The 25,123-nt window shown below is 36.6% G+C and overlaps 3 protein-coding genes across 4 annotated transcripts in view; 1 reads left to right on the forward strand and 2 right to left on the reverse strand.

Annotated features, from left to right (window-relative positions):
• LOC117782216 (E3 ubiquitin-protein ligase TRIM9) overlaps positions 1-25,123 on the reverse strand; it is a 95,038-nt gene that overhangs the window by 29,889 nt on the left and 40,026 nt on the right. The gene's annotated exons all lie outside the window — the stretch shown is intronic.
• LOC117782218 (acylphosphatase-2) lies at positions 21,567-22,272 on the forward strand. The gene is made up of 3 exons (XM_034619243.1): positions 21,567-21,797; positions 21,859-21,985; positions 22,045-22,272. The coding sequence occupies exons 1-3, from the start codon at positions 21,647-21,649 to the stop codon at positions 22,157-22,159; spliced, it is 393 nt and encodes a 130-aa protein (XP_034475134.1). The 5' UTR covers positions 21,567-21,646; the 3' UTR covers positions 22,160-22,272.
• Positions 23,081-23,568, reverse strand: LOC117782219. 2 transcript variants are annotated; one of them, XM_034619246.1, is made up of 2 exons: positions 23,477-23,568; positions 23,081-23,413 (listed from the first exon to the last, which is right to left on the reverse strand). In XM_034619246.1, exons 1-2 carry the CDS (start codon positions 23,491-23,493, stop codon positions 23,206-23,208), a joined length of 225 nt encoding a protein of 74 aa, XP_034475137.1. In that variant the 5' UTR covers positions 23,494-23,568; the 3' UTR covers positions 23,081-23,205. The 2 variants fall into 2 exon arrangements, with proteins under 2 accessions (XP_034475137.1, XP_034475136.1); XM_034619245.1 differs by having other exon boundaries at positions 23,081-23,431; positions 23,477-23,556.

Consider the following 25,123-nt stretch of genomic DNA (forward strand, 5'->3'; position numbering starts at 1 on the left):
TGAGGCCATGCTGCATTTTGTCTTGAGGCCATTTCGTTTAATTATTTTGACAGACACTTGAAGATTGTGCGCACAAGCGGGAAAATTCAAATGATTTTTCATATTTTGCGGCAGCTAAAAAGATTTAAAGTGGGGGCATGAGTGTGTGACTGGGCGTGGCGCGTGTCTCGATGCCACAGATGTGGCAACAGTGGCAGCCACATCGAAGTGACATTATAAGCACACGGAACTGTCGAGTGATGACGAGTGATGGCAAGATATTGTGATTAGAGATGAGCACGTCACACGAAGAAATTTATGATTGTGCATAAAAAACAGAATAAAGTATGACAAAAGGGTATTCAAGTGGTCGAAGAAAACATATATAGTAAGCGTGCAATAAAATATTTAATAATTTCCATGTTGTTATCCGATTGTATTAGATATTTTTTTTTGCCTATAATATTTTTAAATAAAAAATATGAGGAATTTTGTAATTAAATAAACTTGAAATTAATATATTCTTTTCACTGTTTTAAAATCAAATATAATTAATTTTAATAAATAAATATAATTTAAAAAAATAGATAATTTTATTTATTTTATACTCTAACATAATATATATCGTGAAACGCGCTCATCTGTAAAAGCGGCAGTTTGGTGGCGTCTGCATTCGAAAATTGAAGTGCTAGTCAAGCAGCGCCAAAGCCAATTTGGTCCCGCATGTTGTCTGACTGCCCCATTCCCGTTCCCTTCGCACTCCCCTACCCACTCTGCTTCCCACTGCCGCGTAATCAAGAGAAATTAGTTTTGGACGTGCTCGATTGGTTCGCAGCACATCTTCTCTCAGGGAATAAGCTCAGGCAGCGCCAACGTCTTGACTAATTTTTTGAAAAATTGTTCAACGAAGTGGCAGCTCCTCTTTAAAGTTCTTCAGTTTGAAGAGCTTTTCCAAAGTGTTTTCTCGCTGCTTTGCCGCCAATCTCGTTCTCGCCTGGTCAATTGTTGTGTCGTGTGATTAATGCCCCTGATATTTATTTTTGGCTGTGGATTTTCCGAGTGCATTTTGACATTTGATGAATTGCATTAGCTTTGACTTCACATTCCCTCTATCCCATCTATTTTTCATCAAACTAGTCTCCATTCTATCTACATCTGTTTCACATTGCTTTGCGCATTTTGTCTGTGCCATTATAATGAGGTTTCAATAACTCCATTTGTCTCTGTCGCTGCCATATTTGCTGCCCCACAAAATGTTCTGAATTGGACACCTTCCTTGAGGGGGCCAAGGTTTTTCTAGTTTTTGCATAAAGAGAAACAAATTGCTACATTTGCCAATGCAGGCAGAGAAATTCCTAGATACAAACTAAAGAAATTAAGTTGGAAATGCAGAATGAAAATGTCAGTTTAAAACAGTTGTAATATTGTTTGTTAAATTCAGTTGCCAATATGCACATAAAATAGCTTTCTTTAATTCATATTATATATTATTATTTAAAATTTGTTAAAAACTTTCAATTGACAGAACTTATGCAGTGAACACTGGAAGTTATATTAATTTTAATTTTCAATTATCAGTTACAGCTTAATTTATTTTTTTTTTATACTGTAATTTATAGACTCTGCTGAAAGCTATTGATTGACAAAAATTTCGCAATGTAAGCCTTTTCTTTTATATGTATTAAAATACTATTAAAAGATTTATTTACTATCATTACATTTATTTTGATTGACTCTGCAGAATTTTTGCAGCTTAAGTGGAAGATTTAATAAATAAAATTACTGCGAATCTTTTTGAATCATTAATGGTAATGTAACATATTAAGTTGTTGTTGAAAAGTTAAACTCGCATTGACGGCCAAATTGGGTGCAGTGTTATATGAGAAGAGGCAGCCAAACAAATTGTTATGCTTGTTGTGCACCCACATCCTTCACATGCACAAATGCCACACACGTCCTCACACTCACACTCACACTCACACTAACACATACACACACACACACGCACACACACAGACACATACACACAACAGGCAGACACAGAAGTTTGTCCTTGCGCCAAGCACTTGACATTATAAATGGCAACACATTTTGTCTACAACGGAAACGGATATTAGTTGCAGTCAGCAACAACAACCACCGTAACAACTACTATAACAACAACAAAGCGCGACATTTCGATAGTGGACAGTTTGAGGTTGTTGTTGTTCTTGTTGCTGTTGCTTTGGTTGTTATTGCTACTGGCAGGACAACAAAACGTTTGTCATTCGACGGATATGCAGGCAACACCATTCGCCATATTGCAATTTGGCAACGCCATGTCCGACAGAGGGCGCCACATGGCATCGCACTTTAATGGCGCATTGATAAACGAGCTCCACAACCCAAAATATCCAATAATAAAAGAAGAAAAAACTGTAGAGAAAAAAAATTAAGCAAAACAAAAACAAATTTATAAGACAATGGACAAAGACTGATAAATGAAGCTGGCCAAGTAGTTGCAAATAGTTTTTAAGGCGGCTGAAAGCTACAGAACTACAGAGTACAGAGGGAGAAAGGAGAGAGACAGAGAGAGAAGGAAAGAGACAGGGCTGAGCTGTTGACAAGTGTCCAGCGTCTAGCAGCTGCAGTTAATTTATATGGCTGGCAAATGACCAACAGAGGGCGCCAGCCAAAGTATAAAATTTGCAACGCTTTTTGGCCAGCCTCCCAAAAATGGCAACATCATTAAGGAAATTATTTTATTGGGCGTAATGTTTTTATGGCTCTACCAAAATGGGCAACAATGAGACACAAAATGGCACCATTAAAGCGATTCAAGCGTAAAATATCTACGCACATTTATGTTGATATTTAAATAGGAATTTTATAAAAAAAAAACGCAAACAAATTTGCATAAAATTCATTTTCAAGTGTCAAGTTGAGTTCAAAAAAATAAAGAAGTGTCCAAAAATGTAAATGGCAATCATTTGTGGCACTGCCCCCTTTACCACAAATTCCCCCCGCTTAATTGACCTTTTGACTTGACTGGTAGCAGCTACGATACTACTATGACTTGCTTTTGGCCAAAATCAATTGATTGCCACGGGCTGCTGCACGCAGCTTCTCTAATTTGTGTTTAGTAGCATGTGGCATGTTTGTCAATTACTTGCCTCAACATGTTCCCCGCTTCTGCCCCTCTTCGCCAGCTGGCATTGCTGGGCCAAAATGTTTGCCTATTATTTTCGATACGGCTCACAGTGCGTATGTGTATTATTTCCTGCTTTTCTGTAACTGCTACGTGCCTCAACTTGGCCAATTTTTCGTTACTCTGCCACATGCTACGTGTGCGACATTTTCGAATAGCCATTGTAATTATATTGATTACGAGTCTGAAAGCAACTTCTCTCTATCTAAAGAAGAAATTAATTCTCCTTTTATTTTTCTTCTTTGGCTTTGGGGGAAGATGTGACCAAATGCAATGCCAGGCCAGTTTTGTGTCTGGCATTTTAAGTGCGCCAATTGAAGGAGGGAAAGCGAATTTTCTCTTTGTTTTAACAGGAGTCTGAAAATTAACTGAGTGAAAACAATAAAAAAAGTAGAGGAAGCTGTTTCAAAAAGCTAAAGCTGTGATATGCCTGTAATTAAATAAAACGACACTGTCTGACACATGAGCATTAAAAGCGACTGAAAAAAGAGCTTTGAAAGCTGATTATAGCTATCAGTATTAAATTTAAAATATTTTATTATTGGGAGCAAAAGTCCTTTGAACGATCGGAACAATATAAGCAAATGTATAGCTCAAAAATTAAATAAAAGCAATATTTCTTATGAGTTATTCGATTATTCTTGATAATAATTATGATAATTATTTTAAGATAATATAATATTTTCAGCAATTGATTTACAAAATAAAAGTCAGCCATAAAAATATATTTTTAACGAGCTAATCGCAATTTGAAATCATTCAGCCTTGCAATTTTCCCTCGCATTTTCGATTTCGGCTCACACTCACCGGACAGGTTCTTAGTTTGCCAGACAACATCTAACCCATGCCCAAGTGGCAGTAAATTCTGAACAGAATCGCATTTATTCAGTTGCCAACTGACGAGCGACGACAAAGGCATTCAGTGGCTCGTCAATAGGCGGCATTTGGGGCTCTTGGCTAATAAATTTTCCAGAACATTATTTACAAACTTAAGCGACGTGATGCGATTTTTTAATATCAATATTTGATGTGGGGCGACCGCCTTCAATGCCAAAGAAGAATCCCCTTCTGCTCCCCGAGCTCCAATTCCAAAGTAGGAAAAGTAGCAAAAGTATCAAATAAGCAGAAAATAAATGTCGAACAATTTTCAGTTAAGAACTCAAGATCCCTAAGCCAATTTGGAAACTGACAGAGCCTTAATATAAGTGAGTGTGTGTGTGTGTGTCTGTGTGTGTATAAAGAGTAGGCTTTGGGGGGCGTGGCAAGGCGCTGCGACAAAGGCAACGCTGGCGGCATTACAAATGAAGAATGACTTGGCTCGACTGGAGTTGACTTTGACTTTGACTATGACGTTGAATCAAAGTCGAGGGCGCCTAATAGTATCCACAACAACAACAAAAACAGTCTACGCACATGTGGCGCTTGCTTTTCCCGTGCCGCAGTTTTCCATCGTCGCCGTCTGTTTGTTGTCAAAAGTGTCGCGGGTTCGTTTTGTGTTTCGTGTTTTGCGTTTGCCTTGCACGTTTCCATATCCGTTGATTCCTTCATTCATTCATTCATTCATACACTCAGTCACTCATTCATTCTTTTAGTTCTTTCCTCGTTTCCTTATTTCAGTTCCGCTTTGGCTTTTGGGTTCTATTGCTCGATTTTTATTTCATTTCCAGACATTCAGCGACCGTCGTCGATGTCGTCTGAACTTTGGGTCATTTATCAAATTTTCAAAGTCACATTTGGCGTTGTCACGCTTGTGTATTGTTCCTCTTTTCAGCTCTATCCCAAAAATAAAATGGGCAAACGAAATCGAAAAAGGCTTTTTAAGGCTTCAGGATTGGGAATGGGGAAAATACGAGCATTGCGTGTAGATTTCAGTAAAAAAGAAAAAAAAAATTGAGACGCAATGCATAAAAAGCGTAAAAAGAAACGAATTGTTAAAGAAGTTGGCCCATTGGGCGGATCGTATAATAAGTTGTAATTTTCGCAAAAGGTTAAATGTAAAGGCCGTCAAAAGGAAAACGACTCTCAAAATAAAATAAATGTGGAAGCTTCGTTGATAATCAAAAGTTTAGTAAAGAATATGCTTTTGTCTAGTTGAATTATGTTGAAAAGAAGTTTCAGTAAAATTTTTAAGTAAATGTTTTAATTATTGATGTAAAGTTAGATGAATAAGTGACATGGAAAAATAAATTAAAGCTAGAAGCAATATAAATTGGAATTAATTTAGCAGAACAAATAAGTAAGGAAAAGCTTAAGGCAAAGAAATAAATGGAAATGGAATATAAAATAGATTAACACTATTAACAATTATGAGAGAATTTAAATCATTGCTTGATTTGCCAATACCAGTGAACTTAAATTTCAGCCCGACTTCTTAGCACATTAAAATGATCTCTGGGGACTTTGTTGTAATCTAGCAACAAATAGGCCATCATTTTGTCTGTTCTCCTTTTGCCGTTTTTTAGCTGCACATGCCTTTGCATAAATTGTAATAACCCAGGAGCAGCATCCTTGATGGCGCTACAATGAATAATGGTGCCTGGCAATGGGCAACTTTATCACCTGTGCTCAACATTTACATAAAATGAGCAACAGCAACAGCAAAAAATGAGCATGAAAATAATAAGGAATATGTATAAAATTAAGCTACACTGAACAAAAGGCAGCGGCAACGTTAAAAAATATATACAAAGTATAGCAATAATTTTTAATTTATTGCAGAATTTTTTTTATAAAAATGACAACAAGCAGAGACAAGGGGAGAAAACGGGGGGAACAAGGGTACAGAAGGGAAAGAGACACCTTAAACAAATTATGTTCGCGTGTCGCCTGCGTGACATTTTTATGAGCTGCTCTTCCTCGCTGTCACGCATAAATGACACGCGTTAATTACCTAGGCAGGAGCATAGGCGGTGCAAGACAGAGGTGTTGTGTGAGGGGGTACGTAACTGCAGGAGACTGGCGACAGGAGACAAAGCGTAGCGACGGGATGTCCACCGATGGACATAATATTGTAATTAGTTGACAAGTCACGTAATTGTTTTGCGCTAATTTTTACGGCGTTTTTTTTTCTTCCCTTTGCCCTTTTATGTTAGGCTGACTTATGATTTATTTGAGCTGGGGGAACAGGTGCTTTTGGCTTAACGGGGGGGTAACAGCTGCAATAACAGAGTGGCTGGGAGCAATCAATTAGATAAACAAGTCATAAGATTTATAACAGTTTAATTGAATGCATCAAAATTTTGTGATTAGCAAATTTCAATCAGTAATGTCTATGCATTAATCATGATTATAATTATTATCTATTAAAAAAAATCTACCTGTGTATTACGTTTACATCTGGGGTTATTATTGCAAATTAATTAAAATTATTTTATTCGAAGCTCTATAAATATAAATCATCACTACAGTTAGATAGACAACTTTTAAACGAACCCAAATAACCCATTTAAATCAAGGAATAACACCGGAACCGTTAACCGAAACTAACCGTTTCATTTTGAGTACCGGTACTGAAACCGTAACCGAATGAAAATTCCCTGTCAAGAACCGAATACCGAAACGTTTGTGCCAGTACGATTGTGGTAAAGTTGTCAAACTTCCAACGGTCATAACTTGATCAAAACTGAATAGATGTTCAAACGGAATGTCATTTTAAGTTTTTAATTTATTCTGTATTCAATTTTTGTTCATTTAAAAAATTTAATTATTTTCGACCAATATTCGATTTCGATTCTGAAGGTCCCCCTTTGAAATTTTGAAAACTCAAAACTTTAAATCTCAAGTTTTCACTTTTAATCAACTCTTTATATCGTAATTAGTATAAAACAACATTTAAAGTTGATTCTGAGACATTTCATTTTCTTGTAAAAAAAACATGTGAAATTTAACAAAAATTTAGACTTGTAAAGTGGTTAAATCTATAGTCTGACCAACTTCAAACTGTCATAGCTTGATCAAAACTGAACCGATTTTTATGCGGAATGTCATTTTAATCCTTATTTGGCATTTAATTCATTTTGCATTTAAATTTTATTAAATTCTAAAAAAAAAATAGATAGATAGATATTGATTTCGATGCTAAGAGTCACCCTTTTGAAATTTCGAAAATTCAAAAATTTAAATCTCAAGTTTTCACTTTTAATCAACTCCTCATATTGTAATTAGTATAAAACAACACTTAAAACTTGATTCTGAGACCTTTCATTTTTTTGTAAAAAAAACATGTGAAATTTAACAAAAATTTTGACTTGTAAAGTGGCTAAATCCGCAGTCTGACCAACTTCAAACTGTCATAACTTTATGAAAACTGAACAGATTTTCAAGCGGAATGTCATTTTGATTATGGTTTGGCTTCTTAATACATTCTGGATTCAAATAGTTATAAATTCGTTGAAAAAAATTGTTTTTCAATAGGTCTGTTTATTTCGATGTCATATTTATTATAAAACGACATCTTAAAATATTTTAAAATTGATTTGTTGTACCGTTCCGTACCGGTACTGATACCGGAACCAAAGAAAAATTACTGAAATAAAACCGTTTATAGAAATTGTTAAATCGGGGCGCACCGGAACCGAAACCGTAACCTATATTTGTTTCGGTTTGATTCTGATTAAAATAGCTGCAATTTCATCAAAGAGTCAAAAATATCCTTGCTTTTGAATGCGGCACATATCAAAACCATGGGATAGTCGAATAAAAAAAAAATGGAATGATATAAAAGCTGCCGCACTCAGGCACTCGAAACTGCTGAATGAGTGTTTGCTTTTCGTTTGGCTTGGTCATGAATACAATCCCTCGAAAACGTTCTCCCATTCAGTCAGTCAGTCATTCAAAGCAACTGCTGCCCGCTAGAGTCTTGTGTCAATATTGACGCACAAAATCCTTTTAATTTTCAAAAATATTCACATATTTTGCCAGAGCTTCGCCACGCGTTTTCATTTAATGAAAAGCTGCGCAAATAGCAAATAGCAGAAGGGGGCAGTCAAAGGTTGTGGTGAAGTGCGGGGAATGGGGGGATAAATTGTCTATAGCTTGAGCAATGACTAAGCGTCTAAACTGATTAAGTTTTGATTGCAATTTGCAATTCGATTTTCGTAACTGAAAACTTTGCAGCCAACGATTGGTTTCGTCTCGTCTCGTCTCGTCCTGTCTGTGGGTTGAAGTTTTTAATAATGTTGGATCATTAATATTTCAATAATACCGTCTGGCTCTGGCAGTCTATTTAAAGCATAACTCAGTCTTTTCCCTTGCCATCTTGAGCTCCCTCTCCAATTCCGATTCCGTCTCCGTCTCCATTTTCAGTTTCTTGTTGCATAATTGACTTTGTCGCTTGCTTTTCGCTTTGACTGTGGCTTTGGCTATTTGCTATTATTCCTCATTTCTCTTTCTATATCTTTATATATATTTAACTAGCTTTTTATGAACATGCGAATGTCCTTTATGTCCTGCCACTGCCACTGCAGCCGGGGCAAGCAAAAGCAGCCAGCCATGATTTATTATGCGGCTTTTGCGCTGCCTTTTCTTTTTCTATTAGCCACGTTTTATGCGGCTGCTGCACAGCCTTTTTTCCGTCCACATCTTTCCTTTTTTCTTTTCTTTACTGTTATTTTTTGTATTTTTTGTAGTTGTGGTCCTAAACGCTTAACGTGTCCTTTTCAATTTCGCAACGGCAACGGCTGCTGCGTTTTTCCTCATTTTCTGTCAGCTACGTGCTAAAATCCAACTATGTTCATTGTACTTTTCCGCCCTTTTCATATTTCACTTTGCCGCGTCATAAATATTTGCTGTTATCCCTGTTGTGATTTGATGTTTGTGCACTTTTATTTATTGTAAATATTATTATTTCTTTTTATTAACAAGATGATAAAGAAGAAGCTGCCGTTGTCTTCGTCTTCTCTATCTGCCTGTCTGTGTCTTTGTTCTTCTCGCCTGCTTTTTCTTACATTTTATGGCAAATATTGACAATCATAAATAATTCAATATATCCTTGTTGGCAATGCAAAGCCTTTTTGCGTACAACAGGATTTATGAATAAATCTAATTGTTTGTGCAATATTCCCCTAGACCGATTTTTTGTTCGCATTTTTCTGCAATAGCAGGATTTTTAATGTAATTAAAATATTTTTTAGATATTTTATGTTTATTTTAATTATTTTTGTTCAATAATTATAAATAAAATTAGTTTATAAGAAAAAATTTATGAATTTATAATTTTTATTTTATTTTTCATTTATTAGAATTTTAATGCAAAAATTAACTGTCCTCACCACATTTTCACAAAAAGGCAACCAAATATAAAACCACAAGCAAAGCAAACAATACTCAAACAACTGCCAACACATGCAACAATAACAACAACCTCTGTTTAAATAATTAAATGCACATTTTCGCACCTCAATGCAAATATTATTTAACTGCTTGAACTGCATCCAGGACAAGAGTGTTCGCCAATTAATCAGGCTTGCAAAAGAGCAGATAATGAATAAATGATAAGCATGAGAAATAACAAAGTAAAAATAAACAACAAAAAAAACAAGCTGAAAAACTTTATCAAAACTAAAAACTGGTAAATAAATCGGAATGATGGAAATGCTGGAAAACACTCCAAAGGCACTGGTAAAAGTGAGTGGAAAAGCGGTAGACAAACTGAAATTGAATATGCAATTGTGAGAGATTTGTTTTTGTTTTATTTGGCTACTTTTATTGTTTATTTTTTACCCAGATTCCGGGCTGCAAACGCATTTGGCCCCATTAATTAAATGGCCAACTGGGCGTATGAGTGACTCCAAATTGCTGCAAGAGTTGTCACGATAGCAAAGTGAAAGCGAGAAAGAGAGTGGTGTTTGGATGTGTGAAAAAGACAAACAATCGCATGCGTTTTTTCGCGCTTCAATTAAATTTAATTGCATTTTGAAGGGTCATAAATCTCAAACACACGAGCGCACCAAAAAAGTAAGAGCAACATCACAGCAAGTGATTGTTGCTGTTGTTGTTGATATCGCTCTCAAGCGCAACGAATTGCAATATGCAAAGCGAGACAAAACGGGCAACGCATTGATTAATGGGGTTAAACGCACAGAGAGCCCCAAAAATGAACCCCACTCACAAAAAAGAAGAAAAACGAATATCGAAAAGAAAAATCAATCATGCAACAAATTACAAAACGGGTCTCTTCATTCAGAAGAAATTTCGAATACAAATTATAGATCATAAAAAGCTTATTAATATGGTAGCCATTTGAAAAAGCCAAGAGGAAAACCGATTATCTGTCAGAAAATGTTCATTCATCTTTTGTTAGCGCAGCATATCATCATTATCATTATTATGTTCATCATCAGTTTGGGTGTTAATTTTTTGATTGCCTTGACTGTGTGGCTATCAAAATATTGTTAGACATTTTTAGAAATTTCGACGAAATACTCATCCATTCTGCACACACACTTATATACACACATGTGGCTAGACGACTTTAAAAAGCAATAATGGGAAATGTTTTCGAACAGGGGAAAATTGAGGAAAAGCGGGAGTATCGTATGAGAAGAAAAACTTTTGGGCAATTCATTTTAATTATTCACGCAACGGCGTTGTTAGATTTTACACTCACATACCCATATCAACAGCAACAGCAACGCAACAATAACAATAACAACAAGTACAAAGTGCAAGGGATCTTTGGCCAAGTGAGAGTGAGAGTGAGAGAGCAGGGGAGAAAAGCGCTTTCCACTTGATTTATGGCCTCGCCTTGGCTATGGGCTCTGTATTATGTGATAAGAACATCGAATTGTTATTTATTGCTTTTGTTGGTAAAATTTCGTAATCTTTAGATTGAAATTAATTTAAAGTGCCACACAGAAAACTTGTCCGAACTTTAAGAAACTTAAAAGGTGCATAAGGAGTAAAATAGATAAGAAAAGAAAAGTCGGTAATTAAGAAATATTAATTTATTGGCAAGCTAATTGTGTAAGAGTTGAGCCACAACTTATTACAGTAACATAAACTAGATTTGAGTTGAAGCAATACACATTAGTTAATTAATTATTTAAAAATTTTAGTGTTATTTTTTTGCTTCTACTGTAGATATTGCTATCTTATCTTGCTTTAAACACTCTCATTAATTAATAACTTCTTGTGTCCCGTTTATGTTTGATAGCTGAAACTGCAGTTTATATTAAACTTACCGAAAAATAATACTACATTCAATAAAATAATAATTATAATTTTATATCAACATGTCATTTATTTATATATTTTTTACTTAAACTTTTAATAAAGAGTTGACATTTTTTAAAATACTTTTTTATTGATGGTAATCCATTTTTGTCGTTGCTTTTTATCCTCATATCTTAGGCACTCAAAAATGCATTCAACAAAAATTTGTCAACAAGAAATCTATCGTCTTTTTATTCAACTTTCAAAACTCTTCAATTCCATTTCTTTTTTACCTTCAACTCAATTCACTTATGCTTATCATTTTCATGCTCAGCTCAATTTTTGGAATCCTTTACATTTCTTTGAGTCTATATCAGTCTTTCTCTAGTCGATTGGATTACAAAATCGAATAGCTGAACAATAAGTGAACATATTGCAATTGCTACTGTCAATAATATGTGCAAATCCATATATCAATAGAGTTCTCATTTCCACACATTAAAATTGCTGCAGCTTTTGGCCATAAATTTCGCAGTTATATGAGGATGAATTGCGGCAAGTGAGGAGGCAACGAGAGCGGGGGAGGGGGGCCGAACAAATGGCAAAATGTTTTTGGCAAACTGCAATTTACTGCTGTTGCACATCGATGCAATTCTCATGCTCGTCTGTCGTCGTTGATATTTGCATATTTTTCCACTCAAAAGGCAATTGATATGGAAATGGGCAAAGAAAAAGCCGGGGCACCAGGGAAAATGCGAGCATAGAAAAGACCTATTGACAAACTACAATACATATTTGGTTGTTTATTTACTGATTTCAAAAAAATAAACCCAAAGCTGCACAAAAAAAGACAGTGGGAAAAGGTTTCACTTACTGACTGGTCATAAAGTTGGTCAAAATGATTTTGCAGTTTTCTAATGATTGCGCAATCATGCAACTGATTCATGTTGACCCAATAAAAAGCCTGCTAGCTGCAGCAACTACGCTTATCTGGTGTGTATCTGTGGCACAAAGCGATGAGGAACTTGCCACAAATCGCTTCACAATTGAATTAAAGGCGAATTTATGGGCTGCGATTATTTGTGCAAAGTGTTGCATGAACTGGACGTGGCATGTGGCATGTGGCATGTAGCCAGTCGCTTAGGTGTGTCCAGCTCTTCTCGTAGTCTCTGTCTGCCACTTATGAGACGCACGCATGACTGGCAACTTGCCTGCTGCACCCACACACAAGTTGCACAGTTTCCAGTTGGAAGTGATGTTGCAGCTATTGTGTCGATACTCTTGTTGGGAAATGTCATTAAAATTGCTCTTCATAAATCACACAGAAGGCTAAAAGAAACATGTTACTCTCCAAGAGGCAAGAGTCTGCGGCAAGCAGCAGGGGCAAGAGGCAACTGTCGGCAACCCGAGCATAACCTCATTTTGCGCTCTATGAACTACAACGTTGCCAGGCTACAATAACTACAACAACAATGATCAGGACAGAGGCCAACTTTACGTTTGCATTCAGCACTCGGATATTTCGAGGTTTTGTTACCATGTAGCATCCGCTTACCCGCTTACTCGCTTACCCCTTAGCCCCTCCCCTAACATTGCATTTGAAGTGAAGTTTGATTGGGAATCTGAGCTCGGAGTACGTTATGATTTCCGAACAAAGTCTGCAGCTTATGTGCACTGCAGTGAAAGAAACAAATGTGAATAGAAGTGACATGAGACTGAGCATAATGTGTTTGAAGCTGGAGCAATCTGAGCTCCCTGCCCCTCCCTCCCCTGAACTACATTCCATTAGCAAAGCTATTAAGCCAGAAGATGGTGAGGTTATTAAAGACTAAATCAGATTTCTGATATGATGTGTGGAAAGCAGGAAATAACTTATTATCTTGAATTTTAAAGAAGTTTAAATTTTACTCGAGAGGAAGAAATATATGCAGTAAGTCAGAAAAGACATCCCTTTCGTAAGATTTGTTAACAAGCAGAAAAAAAATACAATTGAACAAAAAAAAAAACATTTACATGAATTAAAAAACTTATCAACGTTTTTTTTTTACTTTAATTAATCTTTTAAGGAAAGTCCCAAAAATAACCATATAAATATTATTCAAATTTGAAGGTATGACTTTCATGCTCACTCTGTAGATATTCATCTTTCATCAGTCTATCTTAGCATAGTTATTTTTCTTTCAATGCAGTAAATCTCAGCAAAAAATAGTTAAGTAATATTATTTTTAGCATGTTTCTTTATTTCTTTAAAAAGAAAAACAACCACATAACTTCATATGACAACATCGCCTTAACTACATAGAAACAATCTAGATAAAAGTATTTCAGGCAGGTAAAACATTTTCATGTCGACATGAAAACTGAAAATGGTTCAACAAATATTCCTGAAGCACACAATTTTCTCCTCCCTTTCCTGCAATGTCATCAAAAATGCATCACTTGCAGCGCATTTGCAACACTTTCTCGCTTGCTCCATTTATTCGTTTCTTTTTTTTTCATTTAGTTTTATTGCCATATGATTTCAACCGAATTTTCTGGAGAATTTGCTAGGAACGTGCGGGTTAAACTCCTGCTGCAGTTTCTTATGTGTTTAGTTTAAAGTTAAGCAAATGGAAATGCTGGGAAAATTTTTGTGTTTGTGCTCACACTTGAAAGAACTTTAAACGGTCAACGCGAAACGGATGTTTAGTCAGAGTGGAAAATGCATCAATCGGGGGGAAAATCCATTAATCTGTGAAACATTGTGCGAATTAACTTGGCCAGCAACAACAAACATTTTGGGACACATGCTGAGGCGACGCCTTCGATTCGATTTGGCCAAATGTGTGCAAATTGTCTAATGTAGCAGCCGCGTTTACCCAGCTCCCCTGATACTCCTCTCTCTCTCTCTCTGTCTCTCTCTCTCTCTTGACTCGTCGGCTATCTTATTCATGAAGTGCAAATTGGCAATAACGTAAGCAAAGAAAAACTGTGGCAAAAGAAATGGCATAGAGTAGGAGATTTGTGTGGCAACTACAACGTAAGATACATGCAGCAGTTGCAAGAGAGGTGCTTGGCGTGAAACATGCGGAAATAACAGGAATTTAAGTGAATTTAGTGAAAGAACACATCAGCAACAAATCAGCAGGCGACAAAGTGAGAACCAAAAAAGCGCAAGAGGAAAACGAAGAGTTGATAACCAAGAGTACAAAAATAAAACAGCGCTAGGAAAAGTATCGGGCAGACCTTCACTTAGTTCGGGGTTAATGTTTGCACATCGATATCTCCCCCTTCATGTTGTTGTTGTTGTTGTTGTTGTCATTTTACACTATTCCTCTGTGGCTGGCTTACATGTGCCACATGAGACTTGACTCTGTGTGTATCTTTGTGAATGTGGCAGGAAATGGCAAATATAAATCGTTAAGAGCTGCGACGGATTTGTGGGCAACAGCAGCTGGAATCTACAGCAAGAACTCTTTGACATTGGACATTGTTTGGTGGCAGCATTGAACTTTGCTATTCAAAAATGTGACAGCTTTGACAGAGACAAATCACCAGCTGATTGAACCCAACGAGCTGGAAAGGATTCCAGCTTGAATTTATGACAAGCAATTAGCAAAGATTTGATCACTTCTTAAATAAATAGTCAGTTGTTAGTCTTAAGGAAAAGTTCAATTTGAACGCCTTTTAATTATTTAAAAAAATAATTCTTTCAAATATTTAAAAAACAATTTTAATATTGAATGACATTTAGTACTGATATTGTCATAACAAAGTTGTTTACTATAGTTGCATATTTTCTGATAAACTTCAGTCAATAATGAAGGAACAATGTAACTCAGTTCATTTATTGCATTGTGTGGTTGCATGCCACACGCTGATTGCTGATTCACTTGGCCGCGAGTTTATTGACTGCTTGCACAATGCGAATTGGCCCAAAAGCAACACGATTAAAATGCAATCGGAATTGCATTCACATCGGACTGCAATGCACACGCAGCTGGCCCCAAAATATTCGAACTACGAGGGTTTTGGGCTAATAGACAGACAGACAGACAGACGAGCAGTAGGAATGCTGCCAGACAGTGAGTATGGCAGACAGGCCAAAGAGGGATAACTGAAATTGCCCAGCGGTGTCCAACTGAACTCTCCCTTGGCAGATGATCGACTGATTAGACATACCAAATGTTCCCCCTTTAGATTTCTCTGTCCTCTCCTTCGTCACCCTGCCACTGTTGTCTTTGATTTCATTTGTTCAATAATTGCATAGTTATGAGCAGTAATTGCACAAGCAAATATGTTGCAGTTGGCCAAAGGCCAATCCATAAATATGAACATTATTTTCTACTTATACTTGCTGTTGCAAAGTCAACTTATTTAGTTATGTAATTAAAGGCGTTAACTCGTTTAATTAGTGGGGACCAAGAAATGGCTAATGAAGAACTTGCTTAAACAGCTAACAGAACATATTTACGTATGTGGAGTCACGTTTCAAACTCCGTTGTTGCTCCTTCAGTTGCATGTGCAGGATAAGTGAATAACATTAAACAAACAAACAGGCAAAACGAAGAGGCAGCAACATGCCAACAACAATACAACTGACTACAAACTGATGCAGTGCGCAGAAATCAACAATAAAAAAGATAAAATACAGCTTAAAATTGAATGAACAACAACAACGAAGCTTTAATACCCTGCTCCTCATTCGCTCTGAATTTGTTTTCAATTTTTATATACTTATGCCTCCTTTGAAACAACTCTATTAAGCTTACAACGGGGCTCTTTAAATATAACCCACTTAAGGAATATTTTCAACATATTTCTCAATATTTATATTTCAATATTTTCAATGATATTATTTACAAATGCAAAAAATACATTAAAAAATTTAAAAATTTAAAATCATATGAATATTTTTAAGGTCCGGTTAAAGCCAATTAAATATGATATAACACAAAATGTTTTTTAATTACAAATAAAGTCTTCGCGAATTATCAGACGATAAATCTAAAATACCCAATGTAAGGGTACGTTTTTTTAAGAATAAAAAGGATCAAAAGCTAAGGGTATGCGGAATTGTGTTTTGTTCTTTTGTGTAGCATTCTTTTCTGTATTGTTATTTCTTTTAAATTTATTTTTGTTGTTGTGCTCGTTCTGTGCTGAGCATGAAGTCTGATGCATTTGATAAGCGGCACGTACCACACGCCAAAAAGTGTGCTACACAATTTTCATTCGCTTTGTTAGGCGAAGCAGAGAATCGCTTTCTCTCTCTCACTCTCCTAACTGATTTCGACTACTTTATTATCTAATACATACACGAAAGGTAAATGTGGAATATAATGCATTTGTTTGCCACTTACACACATGCACATTTACACAGACACGTGTGTGAACAATAAGCATCATAGGAAATGGCGGTTGTTACTCGTACATACCTGCAATGAGAAAAGGCAAGAAAAATAGTAGAACATTAGTATAAAATCTTTACAAACACAATTCCGACTCTGCTTTGGCTTTGGCAATTGCATTAGAATTTAAGATAAGTTTGAAAATGGAGAATAGGGAATGAGAATGAGAATTCGTATTGCGTTTCCATTTTCTACACAATGTTTATTGTGTGTGCATCCAACTTGCTTACCAAACTTTATTACAACTTGGCAAACAGTCGTCGCCTTTGTAGTAGCGCCGTGTTAGCCATCCTAACTTATTGCAGTTACAATCAGTTTTGCTCCGTGTTGGCCAGAATTGCCAGGTGTGCTGGTAGTATCTATGTTTTACCTCCCAAACACACACATATGCTACAATGTTCATTGTAGATTCAACATTGTATTGTGTATCTGAAACTTGGCAAAGTAACTGAGACTCCTCAAGTAAAGTAAAGTTAAGTGAATCTGAGGAGATGGATAATTCAAGTCGAAGTTGTTACACTAAAGGACAAACGAAGTAGGCATTGATAAAATAAGATTAGGCAAGTCTTTCTTAACATATTGCCCAGAGGAGTTGAGTTGGACAAATTATAAAGACAGATACTTCAATTTTTATAGATTATGGATTTGAATTTAAAATAGGGAATGAAATATATGAAAATTATATTAAAAAGTGACACGTTTTTACAATTTATTGAATTAAAGAATTAATGTCAATAATCAATCGAAAGATTTTCATTATTGTCAAGAATTTTTAATTAAATGGTCAAATCTAGCACCGAGATTTAAATGAAAATCGGTCAGCAGTTAACCGTGAACACTTCAACTTTATAATTTTAAAAAGAAACCCTACTAAAGTAGAGTTTATGGCACAAACTTTAAGCTCTGACCATTTTATCAAATCATTATCTAACCCCCAAAAAAACTGTTGAACCATAAAAAATCAATAGATTGAAAATGTCATAAGTGATTTCCGCTACCGGTTCTCCATTCATTCCATTCAAGCATAAAATAATTTGTAAAAATATTTACACAGCTCGTGACGAAAGCAAAAAAAAATAATGTAAGAAAAAACGTAAAAGAAAAAGAAATGAAAATTTCAAGAGCTAATGGGCTAGCCATGTTCCAGGTTTCCATCTTTCCTCTGCTCTCCCCGGTCTTTGCGCTTGAATGCTTTGCACCAGAAATACTCGTATATTTCAGACGCCCACACGGAAAATGGCGTACATCAGTGTCAGCTTAAGACCCAAAGGCTTGGCCAGGGTTGCCACCAAATCGCAGAGATCACACACACACGCACACACCGACAGAAGGACAGCTTCTTAGGAGGCGCATAAATTCCAGACGTTGGTGCGTTGCTGATTTGTGTTGCATACTCGTAGACCACATCAAACATTGGAGCTGAGCCTGAAAATGGGAATAGGAATGGCAGGCAGAAAAAGTGGAACGAGGTGTGTGTGGATCTTAAGCACACTTGAAGTATGTGCACGGTTTGGTGAAGGTTAAGAAAAAGGATTTGCCACCGCACTCTGTCGGCGACATGGCGAAAACTTTCAGAATTCCGTACACTTCACACTTGGACGACAGCCGAGCAGGAAAATATGAAAAGTCGCCTGACAAGCCATTTTCACATTTGAGTCGGGTTGCTAGGTAAGAGCTGAACTTGTGGTCTGTGTGGTTTTCCCGCTCGTTTGGTTATATGACAGCTGCTGTTTCTTGTTTTATTTTCTCTTTTATTTTGTTTTTTTTTCCTGTGGTTTTTCACTTGTGACAGCCACGTGTAATGCAATTATATTGAGGCAGGTTTTATACAGTATATGTATGTAGCAACTTATTTTCACTTTCCCCCATATCTTCTGCACTTCAGAAAATTGATGATGATTCTGTTGACTGGATCTGATGGCCATGTGTTGTGTAAGCCAAGTTTCCAACAGCTTTTCACTTAAATATTGATTATCAAAACTTTCAGCAAATAAAATAGTAAGATATTGAAAATCTTAAGATAAAAACTTGTTGCATCTGTGACATCAATTATGATAAGTGATTCATGAACATTTTTAATTAGATAATATAAATAAAAGCAATAAAGTTTCGCTTATAATAATTACTGAAATACTTCTGGATAAAGTAACATATCTTCTGTTTTAAGTTTTGTATCCCACTAATTACCAGTGTTCTTCTTTTATTAAATAACATTTTGTATTACAGCTAACTTTCTTTTTAATAAATATGGTTTGAAAGATCTGATATTTTTTAATTTATTTGCAACCTAAGGCTCTGTAATGATATATCCAATCTACAATTCTACTATAAATTTTCGTTTAATGCAATTCACAGTAGTCTCCAGATGTGTCGACTGCCACCCACACACAACACACCCTAACACACCCATAATGCTGGCACAACAGCAACAGGCGGCCAAGATAATTGCCAAACTTTATTAACGAATACAAGTCTGGGAACAGGCAATGGTCGAAGGAAGCAAAAAAAGGAGTTGCGAATTATGCGCCCATGAATATGAAATTAAGTCGACTTCTGGACAAAGGGGAGTAAGGACACTGTCTGAACTGAAGCCCCAATGCAGCGACTCTGTTGTTTTTGTTGTCGTTTGGGCGCCCAAAGTGTCCTGGGGGCAGGAGCGTCATAAACAACAATTTATGTGCTTTAATGAAAATTGGTTGAGAGGCTCGTTTGGCGTTTTAGACAGCGCAAATAAATTAAGTCGCCTTTTGACTGCTGGGGGCTGATTATTCCCTTTTTTTTTATGTATCTTTGGTCTGGGAGAAATGCAAATGGTGACTTTGGACATGTTAACACCTGCCTGCCGGCTGGACAACCCTCAACAAAAGCCCAAAGAAACTGCAAATACAAATTTTATGCGACTCGCGGGAATCAAAAGCTTGAGAGAGAGCAATGGAAAATAGGGAAGAGACCGAAAATAATTTCAAGAGTTCATAAATTTTCCACGACACGTAAAATTTGTCAGTGAGGCGGCATTTTTATGCAAATCAGTTGGCGAAATGTAAGCGAAAGCAAAATGAGAATCAGGCAGGATAACAAAAACGCATATGGAAATTTTATGCAAATTTCCATTGTAGCTGCAATTTGTAACAAATTTCAACGTGAAATTGTTTGAAAATGTCACACGCACACACATGCATTCACAGACATATCTTTTTCGTCTGCTTTGGGCTGCGGGCATAAAAACATAGCATACTTTTTGGGGAGTAGCAAATTTAATTTGCTGTGCGGCAGAAAATCAAATTGCATAAATGTCAATTTTATGTGTTGGCAGAAGGAAAACGCTCGAGAGAAACAAGGAGGCAGAGAAAGAGAGAAAATAATAGAGAGAGTAAGAGGGAAGATAAACACTCTGTGTTGCTAAGTGGCGTCTAATATTTGAAATGCCTGCCAGCGATGTTGTCACATTTAAAGAGCGTTCACTGTTCACAAACTTTCAACTCAATTTCCTCTGCCAATTTGGCCAAAAACACTTTAAAAAATTCGACGACCACAGAAGAGACTGAGAACGTGAACGGAGTTTCAATTCAGTTTTAGGAACTGCAACTGAAGCTGACAAAATATTTTGATTACTTTTGCACACTGGCAACACTTCAAAGTGTGTGCCACAGTGGCCGCACCACTGCACCACTGCAGCACCACAAAGCGCACTCGAGCATATTTTCAAAATAAATATTATTGTAGTAAAGTTGTCGGCGAATTTGTCGCAAATGATAAGGACACTCAGCGAGAGACCAAGAAGGAAGAAGGAAGTGCAGGAGAAGCAAAGACATTCAGAATGTCACGGCGATGTCATCGCCACTGTCCTTGTCATCGTCCTTGTGCGGAAGTGCAGCTCCGGCGACCGCCTGTTGATGACACTTTGATGTTTGGCCAAAAAACTTGCCAAAATCGTTGCTCAACAACTTGAGGCTGAACTCTTACTGCAACTTTAGCTATAACTTCAGCTTCAGCTCTATCCTTGGCTTTAATTAATGTGGCTGAGAGCAGTGCGTGTGGCCTAAAAGCCGGCTATAAACAGCAGCAGAAGCAGCTGTCATCATACAGAGCTCTTTGGAGCCAAAGCACACATCATAATCAACAGTCCAAGGAGAGCATCATTTTCGAACATAAAACTTGGCCAAAATGTTAGGCCCTCTTCATCCCTCCCTTAACCTCATCCCCCTCCCCAGCCACTGCTGGCGTTGAGAGCTGTCTGCTTTTAATGGAAAATGTCAGTTTGCCTGCAGCGTCAAACGTTTTATTGAAGTTTCCACTGAAGCAGCTACTACCTTTTTTCTCCTTTCACATGTTCTCTTCTCTTACTCTCACACTATCGCTGTCGCCCTCTGTCTAGTGGCCAGCAGTGCGCAGCAGTATCGCCTGTTAAATTTAACGAACCGGAAGCGCTAAAAGTGAAGTAGTCTAAAAATGGTCAAAGCACACAGCTTTGAGAAAGAGATCGAGACAGAGAGAGAGAAAGCGTGACAGAGAGGCTGATAGCTCTCCATGCTGATGTCTTGCAAGTGCGGAAATCTGATGATCTGAAGAGAAAACGGTTATTTGAAATATTAGGTGTCTGTTTTTATATGCCATACATATAAATTGTATAACTGCCAATGTCGATTCTTTTCCAAGACATTATTGTCCGTTTTTGTTCAATGAAATCAGCTGAAAGTAAGCATTAAAATAAAGCTGCTGCTGTCTTATTCATCAAATCAAACATATTAACTTTTCAATATTCTTAGCTCTGCCATAAATAAACAAGCCTGCCTAGATGATTTCATTCAACAACCATATATTCTATATTCAATGACTTGCTCACTTCCATAACATTCGTCGACAACTTCGGAACAAATTCTACTTAAGTGAATATTTTCTAAAATAAACACATCTTCATAATAGTTTTTAATTTTACAATAACATGAATAGCAAAATTAATTCATCCAAATCGGTACAAACACCTGCAAATATGCCAGTTCTAACTAAATTAACATCAGATATACCTGGCAATAAAATAAGCCACTCAAAAAAAATATATAGCTCGATGTTTGAAATTTGTGGGCGTGTGCAAGGCATTTATTAAATTAGTTATTTAAATTTATTTCACTAAATAATTTAAATAATTTTCTATAGGAGTATATTTTCGCAAGCACACTCTAAAAAAGGCCAGGGAACTGGGCCTTAATGGTTGGTGCATGAATACACAAGATGGCACTGTTAAAGGCATAATCGAGGGTCCGCAAGATCTTATATCTGAAATGTAAGATGCAGAATTATTATAATTCATATTTTTACTGACTCAAATCTTTCCATTTATAGGAAATTGTGGTTGCAGCACAAGGGCAGTCCACGTTCCATAATTGAAAAAGCGATTTTCACGCCAAACGAGCCGATTGTCAATTACAGTTTCAACTCATTTACCATACGGCGTTAAATTCCCTTTCACTTCCAATTTCTCTCTGTGAACTTGTTCTATCACATACTTCAACTTAATGTACACACTTTTGGCTTATTATAAAAATATATATATATGTCCTAAGGCCAAAATCATTCGATTGTTGTTCGTAATACATGGCGTATGTGCAATCTACGTGGCAGCACGATTCTCACACGAGCCAACTTTTTATTTTGGTTGGCATACGCAATTGTCATAATAATACTTGTGTGTACGTTTTGGCCAGGCCACAAATGGCCAAAGTTTGGTAAAACTTTTTTGGTCCGGCTTTGGGGAATTGGCCTGACAATTGCTTTGGGCACGCGTTCAACTCCCATTTGTAGTCCAATTAGCTGGCTAAAAATACAACTATAAAAAAGTGTATACAGGAAATATGAGAAAAATTTATCTAATATTTTTGCGATGTTTGACAAAACACGCATTGACAATTGTCAGAACAATTTCAATTTATTTACACAGCCATCAAAATATTTTTCGACTCTCTAAACTGTCAAAGTTTTTGGCACTTTTGCCAATTTAGCGACAAATATTGTTGTCAGACTATTCCCTTTCTCCTTTTCCAAGTAGAGAGAGAAAAATAGACGAAGAGGGAAAAAATACAAATTTGCATAAATAAATAAAAGTTTGGGTTCAAAACGTAACAGTTGGCGCTTGACGGCAATTAAAAACGGCCGCGCACCATTTGGCCATGTTTGGCGGGGAATACCCCTCTTATTTCCACAGCTATAGCCCTGACTTTAGTTGTTATTCCTTGTTGTTGTTTTGCTGTCTGGCACTTTATTATAAACTGTTAAAACCGCAGCTATTGCAACAAAATCAACAGCAAACAATGTGCCACACAGAAAAACAATTTCGCTTCAATTACGCTGCAATATTTAAAGCATTTTAAAATTTATAGCATTTAACAATTATTACACACATTTAATAAAAAATTGTTTTTAAACCAAATTTACAAATAGTATAAATGTACTTTGATTTTAGCGCAAATAAACCACCAAGTGCTTAAACAAACATCGGAAACCGCCTTATGAATATGTCTGCATACTATCATGTTGTTGTTGCTGCTGTTGTTGTTGTTGTCGCCTCCGATATCTGACAGTTGCATTTCTTCGAGGTCTTATATTATCCCTGCTCAACTCCTGTTTCAGCAGCTGCCTGTAGAGCATCATTTTACGCTTGGTCTCCGGAGTTCCAGCTGCTGAGCTGAACTGTAGGACAGGATTTGGGCCAGATCTTGACAGAGGCGTACCACTAATATTAAAAGTATTTTAACGTGTTTTTATAATTCAAACTTACTCGTTTTTTTCAGCCATTATTAGACCTCGAATTGTTTATATACTATACTAAGTTTTTTCACTTGGTAGAGTTTACGCACTGAGAATTTTGATATAACTGAGAGAGAAGGCAAAGTTAGTTTCAAAACTTGCAAATTATTTCAACACACTTTTCTAAGGTTGCTGTAAAATGTTTGAAAACAAAATCCATAAAACATCCATACAGCCAATTTAATAACCTTTGCACTTAAAGACCTAAAAATGAAGTCATTAAATTTCATAATTTGTGTTTGGAATTCAAAGCAGGCAAACGGCAAAGTGGCACGCAAACAGATAAAAGCCGCCGACCAACCCTCGATAAGTGGGTTGGGGGCAGGGATTCGGCAACCGTTTCGGTAGCGCCGATAATCAATTCCGTTTCCGGTTGCTGTTGCTGATCCTGTTGTTGTATCGTGCGTGACCCCAAAATATGCATATATGTATAAAGACTTTGTTTTTCTTTTTCTAAATACATAATATTATTGTAATCATATTGTGGCACGAGGCAAACAAACTAAAAGCCGCATATTAGCTGCCACTTCGAAAAGGTTGGGTTAAGGGAAGGTAAAGGGGCTTGGCATGGCATATTGTGAATGCTTTTTGGTAGAAAGGCAGCTCGCGTGTTTGCATCGTCATGTCACGTCACATCGCATCGCATCGCATCGCATGTGGAAAAATGTTGCATTAGCGATGATAACGAGTTCATTGGCACATTGATTCCTATTGATTATCGACTGTCGAATGGCGGTAAATGTGGCGCCTTAAATACCAGTTGAAACTTGGATAATCACAGTCTGTTGGCAGTTTGTTTGTTTGGCTTGAATGTGTTGAGTGTAGGAACAAGATTGACTTGAATTTTCTATTTAATTTAGCTATTTGCTATGAACGGTCACATTATTTGAATTCTAAGGGCTTTACACTTTAATAAATTCGACTTAAAATCTCTTTTGAAATGTTAACTCACAAAGCAGATGTACATGGGCTGAACTAATATAGATTACTACTGAAAGACCAGAGTCTCTATAGCGAACTTATATTCAGATTATTGACTTTAGCTTAAGGCAAACACAATTCTATTCAAGATGTATTTACCAATTTTTGGTTATAGCTGTTCCCAAGTGGATTTCGGACTTCAACCAGAGAACAGTTGCTTAATATATATTTCCTGGTTAAGGAAAAATCCTAAAGGTTAATGCTACATGCAGCAGCTGGAACTTATTACAAATGCAGACCGTGTTCGTCGCGCAATATTGAGCCCGGCAAAGCTGTGCCGACTGTAGCCAACTCTCAATCTAAAAAAAAGACCAATAGTAGCAGCAGAAAAGGATTTTGGCCATATCCACAAGCACTTATGTTCGTGGCAGCCCAGAAGAGACCAAAAGGTTGAGCTGACTTGTCTAGACGTAAATCCATGCCAAAAACATCGAAAAAACATTGCATGATGAACTGAAACTGAAGTTGTTGCAAATGCAAAAATTTAATATTAAAATTTTTATAGTTGGCGCAGCCGTCACTCAAATTTGAGCGCTAATTTGCCACGCATGCAACAAGCGGCACGTTTGGCTAAGTGCCACGCCCACGCCTCCCACAATTATGCAGTTTGCATGCTTGACCGCCATGTTGCGTGCCA

The sequence above is a fragment of the Drosophila innubila genome (genome assembly GCF_004354385.1).
Source record: "Drosophila innubila isolate TH190305 chromosome 2L unlocalized genomic scaffold, UK_Dinn_1.0 4_B_2L, whole genome shotgun sequence".
In the NCBI taxonomy this organism is placed as follows: Eukaryota; Metazoa; Arthropoda; class Insecta; order Diptera; family Drosophilidae; genus Drosophila; species Drosophila innubila.